Below are 7,715 nucleotides of genomic sequence, written 5' to 3' on the forward strand. Positions count from 1 at the left end.
CATGTCATTCATATATCCTGCTTCATCACTCCAGTCCACAGTCAGCGTGGACATTCTTGTATCGTGTCCTTCCTCCCGCAAGGGTCCGCTGGCTGTCCACACCGGAGTCAGCAGACGTGGTGCGGTCCTGCGGTCGGTTAAAGAAGGAGAAGCATCCGCCTCTGTTTCCTCTGTTACGGAAGCCAAGTTGATAGAATGTATTCACAGGGACACACAAATGTGGTACACGGGCAATGAGCGACAGTCGGAAGGTGGAAAGGGATTGCATCTGCATTCAGAGCCCGGTCAGCGCTGCTCCTCTCCCTCACGCTACACCATGTGTCATCTCACCGCTGTTTGAAGGTGCTGGTGTCATGCGGCCACTAGTTTCTTAGTTTTGGTCACTTTCCAATACCCATACACAACGACGCCAACGGCAGCCGCACCTCACAGCACGCCAGACAAGGCCACAGTGGTAAGGTGGTACCTGGTAGCATGAATGAAGGAATGAATTACCACAACATTGCCAGCGCGCATTGAGAATCTTCGTTCGAACGAGCTTTCTGCCTTCACACCAACAAGCAACACAATGTGTCACGACTTGAACACGAAAGGGTGTTGGGCGACTATACTCGTGAGCCTGTTGAGCTCCGAAGAACAGCACATCTCTACTTCAACAGGGGTCCGTGGAACAGGAAAAAATTGCACTTCACAACATACCAATCGCGAACATCAAAGCCTCTAAGCCTGGTCCGCTCGGAGTCTCGGAGTGCAGGGCCATTTCAAGTTGAGAACCAAACAACAGAATGGAACCCTTCTTGACCAAGAACAGAAACACTACAAGATCCGAATCCCCGCACTCCTCTCTCGACCTTGTGCCTGTCTCTACTTCCCGTGCTTCGTTGTGTCACTTATCTTATCACCTTGTCTTCTTTATCTGCGACAACGTCTCCCACAGAGTCAACAGCAAGACCTTTCCCAAAGTCCAACAAACACACAGCCACTCCACTACTAACCAAAAACTTCAAGGTATCATTTCACAAACTCGCATCCAACAAAGTTTAAGGAACGGCAGGTTGAGCTTCACGAACAGGCGCGAAGAACACAAACCAAAGAAACAACAACAAACAATCACATCATCAACCACATCCTCACTTCACTTCAGGCAACTACGGACACTGCTGGTAATTCTGGACGTTGAGAAAGCCCAAGTATCCACCGCGTCCATAGCATCCTTCGTCACGCAAAGAGCGCAGTGTACCGTCTGAGATCTCTCGAGTGGTCGCCCCACGAGGCATCTGCTGAAGGACGTAAGATCCTGTGCAGCTTGAGCTTTCCCAGCGATTGTTTGGGTACTGGACATTCCACCGATACATGGCGGAGTACACAGCCTTGCTCATATTGCCGGTGAGTGCGAAGAATAAGAGCACTTTGGCACCTGAAGCTTGGATGTGAGCGCCGTCTTCGGTTCGACACCACTTGACAGTTTTCTTTTTGCTTCTTTTCTTCTTGTCCTTCTTCCTGTGCTTTGGCTTTTGCTCCGTTCCGTGAAATGTGACTGCTGCTGCCTCAGTTCCCCAAAACAGCTGGCCAGAGATGTGTTGTGGATCAAACCTGTAACAATTCGATTCATAAAGCACGCGGTCATGACGCCGGCACTCAATGGTTCTCGGGTGACAAGTGTATGCAGTGGGCTGGCTTTGTGTTGCTGTGTCTGTTCAAAATGCGGAAGCAAGTACTTACCTGGCGTGAACGTTGAAAGGAAAGGGCTGAGGTCGGGCACTTGCGTTGGGAAACTGGCTGTTCGTCAGCTGAGTGCGAAGGGAGAAGCCATGAGGCATGCTCACGGGTGTTGGGGTAAGGCCAGCTCCCTCAGCTTGACCAAATACATGGTCTCGAGCTGCTTGGGATGCACCATCCCAAGAAGCGTACAATTGATGATGGAGTGGGATTGGTGCAGCGGTTGTTGGAACGTCATACACGTACACACACCGTGTAGGGTTTGGAACAGCCATGTTGACGGCCAACCAATCAGGGGGAAAGTGAAAACGTCGTGACAACAAACATCCGTCAAATTCGTGCTCATTTGAGAACTTCGTATTTCGAGGATTCTGTTTCTATTTATGGGAATCTTGTTGACAAAGGTGGGCCGGTGACAACGGGTCAAAACGACGCAGCCCAAACTACTGTTTTCCTCAACACCTGCTGCTTTGAGGCAAACTCTTGCCTGCAGAAGAAACTTTTTCTGAGCGGCAGGCTCTGAGAAGCCTACTTCCCGATTGGGCAACGTTGTTGCTTTGATCAAATTGGCCAGGAACGCCCACAAGTGTGAACACATCCTCAAAGCTCCAGTCCAACTGTGAGTTGCCAGCATCCATTTTCTTCAGCGCCAAAAGCAATTTTCAAGCAGCAATGGAGGAGGTGAAGCATCTTCGCGCGCAAGAACTCACTAGATGGCTTCAGGGACATGGGCTTGAAAGCCTATCTGACGCCCTCTGCTGTGTGACCGGAAAGGAGCTGGTGGAGACTGCTGATGAAGGCAATGTACCTCTCGCAACGCAGTTTTAAACTTTCAATCCACCAAGCAGGGCGCCTGAGACACTGTTTTGCGTTACCCCCGCGTTGTCGAAGAGAGGCTCGAGTTCTTGAATGAGCTGGGGCTCAGAGACGCGTCATTCGCGGAGGCCTGGGTATTCAAGCCAGTGAAAACACGGCACCAGACGCTGATTGCTGCTTTTCGTTCTTGGGCAAGAGAACAACAGGGTGCCCACCTTGTGGCTTCGGCAGGCAATCCAGTTGCTGCAGTGCTCTCTCTAGTCAGCTTGAGTCGGGATGCCGAAGAACGAAACAGAACACTTGACGACAATGAGACAGACACACTGCACTTAATCAGCGACATGAAACTTGTACCTTGGGCTGTCGAACAGCTCAGAAAGCTGGACAAGCCCGGCAAGCGGTATCATTTCGAGGACCTCTTTGAGGAATTTCTTGACAATGTTTGGTTTGCAGATCGGGTTGTTCGACATGAATTGAGCAGGAACTCAGGACCTCTCGAAGCGATCAAACGCTTTGTGTGCAGCAATCACACACACGACGCGATAAACAAAGCAGCCAGTCAACTCAAGAACACCTTCACTTCTATTACAACAATCATGACATCCCTTCACGGTTCCGCACCACCCGCCTCGTTCGACTGCTTGGAGGACTTGCGCGCACGTGATGCGATAGATTTCTACGTTCAGCAAATCGGCCAGGAGCAGGTACCAGTGCAAGTGTTGCTTGATGCCATGGAATCCAACATCGATTGTCTTGACACGCAATCTACCTGTTCTCGTTTGATAGACGAGCCAAGCATCTACTCGTTCTTCGCCGGTAAGAATGGAACACGGGACACCACCACCGTGCACGCCTTCAAGAGTTTTATCAATGGACACCCCTCAATGGCAGAGGCTGTGCTGCACCACTTAAGTTCAGACCCTCGCCACTTTGCGGACCTCGCCTTGCGCAGGGCGTTGTGCCCTGCCGACTTTGGTACGGATCTGCTCCAACACCAGCGGAGATTCGCAGAAGGGACGCGACAATGGGTGTTCGATGCATTTGAAGCGTGGGCCATGCACGACCCAGATATTCACAGTCCAAAGCGGCCGAAACGAAGTCAGTCTTTGAGCAACCAAGACAAGCGTGTATTCTGGATTCGGGGCACGGGTGGACTCGGCAAGAGTGTGATTGCAGCCCAGCTTGTGCAGCGGTATGGGAGCGAGGCGCAAAGCGGCGGCGACAGTCATCATGGCGATGACAAACCTCTGATTGCAGCTCACTTCTTCTGCAAGCACGACGACGTCGCGCGCAACAACCCGCTCAAGGCCATCAACACCCTTGCTTTTCGGCTTGCAACGCAGCTGCCTGAGCTACGTGAGGAATATAGAGCGATTCTTCAAGGCGCTAACGTGGAGAGGCGCAACATCTTCACAGAACATGCAGCCGGCATTCATGACTGCTTGAAAGATGCGTTTGAAAACGTCCTGGCAAATCCTCTCAAGGCAGCGCTTAAGAAGCGACCACAGTCAGCAGGTGATGTTTTTGTCCTGATTGACGCGTTGGACGAGCTGCGTGATGGTACCAGCCGCACGAAGTTCCTGCGTCTGGTGGGCGGGCAGTTACAGTTGCTCCCGCCATGTGTACGATTCGTTGTCACATCGCGCCCGGAGGAGGACATCCTCGCCTTCTTCAAGAATCTTGACCCGTTCACCATCGACCGGCAGGATGAGCAGCAACGGGACGACCTGAAGATGTTCGTACACAACACCATCATCGAGCAGACCAGCCTGTGCAAATTGAAGCACGCTGAGCAAGAAGAGGCCGTGAACATGATAGTTGAGAAAGCCGATGGTGTGTTCTTGGCTGGGAAGCTTATCGTCGATGCTGTTGCCAATGCAGATGCCAACCAGAGGCATTCGCTCACCGTGAGTGATGTCGGAGACCTGCTCAGCACCAGCGGCAGCTTCATTGACCGCACGTACACGAAGACTCTTGACCGCATCCATGCAAGGCTCAAGCACGCAGCAGCCGAAATTGCGGATGTGTTACCGCACGCTGATGACGCGAAAGGGCTGGCAGTGCTGCACTTGCTGCAGGGTGCCCTGCGCGATGTGTTAGCGGTGATTGTGGCTTCCCGTCAGCCGCTGCCTGTAGGTGATCTGCATGAGCTGTGTGGTGGTGGTCGGGTGCAGAACAAGGTACTGACGCACCAGTTACTGAGCGCGCTGTCGCTTCTCTTCTCCGCCAGCAGCAAGCACGACGTGATTGAGCCGCTACACAAGACCGTCAATGACTTCCTCACCGACAAGCAGCGAGCTGGCCCTCACTTTGTGGACGAGCGGGAAGGCCACGCCATCCTCGCTCGCGCGTGCCTGAGGGTGCTGCAAGACAGGGATCTTCTGGCATTTTGTGATAGCGAGGCAGAGGCAACGTTGATTGAAGAACAAAGTCCCCAGGAGCCCGTAGTGGTGTACGCCCTTCAGTATGGGCACGTGCACTTAGCGCAGTGTGGCAGGGCAGTTCAAGATGCAAGGCTGCCATCGTATTCGCAAAGCGACAGCATGCAGAGGGTGTTATGCAGATGTGAAGAAGCCCTTGACGGATGGAATTCATGCTTCGTGCAAAAGCGCAAAGAGGAAGAAGCAGCCCAGGCCCGAGATGAAGTGTACCCTTCATCCAATGAGGCGACAACTGCCTTTGCACAATGGCTGCTGCTGCAAGCGCACACCATGGGCAGGAAGTGGTCGTTTCAGAGGGAGCTGCCAGTCACAGCTGCTGCCGTAAGTCAGGTGAAAGATTGTCTCCAACTCAGCCATCTACTGACGGACACATCGCGTGTATTTGGAACATACTGGGTTCCTGAACCGTTGACGTTGGATGGTTGTGCTCATTTTGTCGCCAACATTCCCTTCAACTCATGCTTACATGATTCCATGGCGTCCAACTGGCTGTGGCGGGCTTCAAATCATGCGAAGCAAGTTCTTCGGCTGCCTCTTGATTCACCCCCAATGTCGTTGTTGCGGCTTGCAGGCCATCAAGCCGCCGTCACCTCCGTTGCCGTAGCTGGTGACTTCATTGTTTCTGGCAGCGATGACGCAACTTTACGCGTCTGGAACACATGCACCGGTGAGCAATGCCCAACGATCAATCATTGCCATGGGCGAGTGGCTAGCGTGGCGGCTAGCTCTGATGGATCAACGATTGTGTCTGGCCATGGTGACGGCACGATTCTAGTCTGGCAAATCCACCAGGATGATGAAACTTTGTCTGAGCTCAATCCCGACACTGCTGCTACTGCTGCTGCTGTCACATCTGTGGTGACCAGTCGCAATGGCGCCCAGATTGCGTCTGGTGATCGTCGAGGACGTGTACGCATTTGGAGGAAGAGCCCCAAATCAGGCAACTTCAGTTGTGCCATGACAGCCTATTGCCACACACAGGAGTATCGAGTTGAAGCAATGGCAACAAGCAGAGACGGCAACGTTTGTGCTTTTGCTCGCACTGACAAATTTATTCGCATTTGGGACACCGCTCAAGGCCAAGCTCAAGGCCAAGAGTTCGCGACACTATGTGCATCGATCGTTCACTCATTGGCAATCTCGGATGACAGACGCTTGCTTGCGTCCGGTCACCGCGACAAGTGCGTGCGGCTGTGGAAGATGAGCACGCAGGGCCTCAGCCTCCTGACAACTTTGGAAGGGCACACGGACTGGGTGTTATGCGTCGCATTTAGCTGCAACGGCAAGCATTTGGCGTCTGGAAGCAAGGACAAGCAAGTGCGTGTGTGGGACATTGGTTCCATCTCAGAACCTCGGCGCATCGCTTGTTTTTCTGGACACGTCAGTTGGGTCAGCTGTGTGGCTTTCCTATCAAATGGCAAAATCGTGTCTGGCAGTGGGGACAACACACTGCGTTTTTGGCACATTGAAGCGAAGCGTGATACAAGCACGTCACCGCTGCAAACGATTCGGGCCGTGGCTGCCAGTCCAGACGGTGAGCTGATTGCTGCCGGTGGCGAAGACAAGCATATCTATTTGTGGGACGCTAACACAGGCAAAACACAACTGCACTGGCATGCTCACTCTGACTACATTTACGCTTTGGCGTTTGTCAGGTCAGGTGGTACTCAGCGCGTCCCATTGTTGATGTCTGCGAGTCGGGACCAAACAATTTGCATGTGGGACATCGCGAGAGGAGCAACACTCGTTCGGGAGTTGAAAGGGCATCAGGGTTGTGTCGCCACGATTGCTTTGAGCCCCTCGAACGCTCTCATATGTTCTGGAGGCAAAGAACACGTGCTGCGGGTGTGGGACTTGCAGAAGCCAGAAGAACCGCCCCAGTGCTTTGAGCGTCCTGCGTGGGTCATGTCTGTTGCTTTCGGAGCTGAGAACCTCTTTGCCACTGCGGGGCGTGAACGTGAAGTTCGACTGTTCAAAGTGAACGTCGAATCGGAACCAGAATTCTTGCAGGAAGTGGGTGTGTGCGAAGGCAATACAGACTTTGTCCACTCAGTCACCTTCACTCCAGATTGTGAACATGTCGTATCTGGTGGTCGTGACTGCACCATTCGTGTTTGGTGTGTGCACACTCGACGTCTCATCAGAGCTTGCACCGGCCACACCAATTGGATCAACGCCGTCCGCGTTTCGCAAAGCGGCAGACTCATCGTTTCAGGAAGTCGTGACACAACCGTACGACTCTGGCAATTCTCAACCGGCAATCAAGTTGCTATTTGCAAAGGTCACTGTGACTGGGTCAGTTCAGTTGCATTTTTGGCGCGCGAGGATCAAGTCATGTCTGGAAGCGGCGACGGCACTGTGCGCGTGTGGCAGCCGCAGCTTCAGGGGTAAACACAGAGAGAGAGAGAGAGAGACTATCTCTCTTCGTTCCAAAACACACAATAGTTTCTTCGTTTGCATCTACGTTGACTGCTGTTGTTTGTTTTGCGATTGTGCTGCCCCTTCTGTCTCGGTTTCTTTCTGTTTTCGTGTTGTCTTTATTCCGATTTGCACTTACATTAACGCCGTTCAGTTTCGACGGTCAAATCGCCAAATAGATAACACCCCATGGACAGCTCGAAATGTGCACAAGGTGGCTATGCTGGTTGTGGTCCAGGTCCACGCTCACGCCGTGGCACGCCCACTTCACCAGCAGCAGCGGCTCCAACTGCCGCAGGTACTGCACGGAGTTTTCGTCCA

The 7,715-nt window shown here is 52.8% G+C and overlaps 2 protein-coding genes across 2 annotated transcripts; one reads left to right on the forward strand and one right to left on the reverse strand.

Annotated features, from left to right (window-relative positions):
* Positions 1-895: 895 nt before the first annotated feature.
* On the reverse strand, positions 896-2,009 carry PTSG_13271 (uncharacterized protein). Its single transcript, XM_004987527.1, has 2 exons — positions 1,723-2,009; positions 896-1,593 (listed from the first exon to the last, which is right to left on the reverse strand). The coding sequence occupies exons 1-2, from the start codon at positions 1,992-1,994 to the stop codon at positions 1,149-1,151; spliced, it is 717 nt and encodes a 238-aa protein (XP_004987584.1). The 5' UTR covers positions 1,995-2,009; the 3' UTR covers positions 896-1,148.
* Positions 2,010-2,368: 359 nt separating this feature from the next.
* Positions 2,369-7,587, forward strand: PTSG_11408 (WD-40 repeat protein). The gene is made up of 3 exons (XM_004987528.1): positions 2,369-6,993; positions 7,121-7,257; positions 7,302-7,587. The coding sequence occupies exons 1-3, from the start codon at positions 2,877-2,879 to the stop codon at positions 7,365-7,367; spliced, it is 4,320 nt and encodes a 1,439-aa protein (XP_004987585.1). The 5' UTR covers positions 2,369-2,876; the 3' UTR covers positions 7,368-7,587.
* The last annotated feature ends 128 nt before the right edge of the window (positions 7,588-7,715 follow it).

This window comes from Salpingoeca rosetta (assembly GCF_000188695.1).
Source record: "Salpingoeca rosetta unplaced genomic scaffold supercont1.60, whole genome shotgun sequence".
NCBI lineage: Eukaryota > Choanoflagellata > Craspedida > Salpingoecidae > Salpingoeca > Salpingoeca rosetta.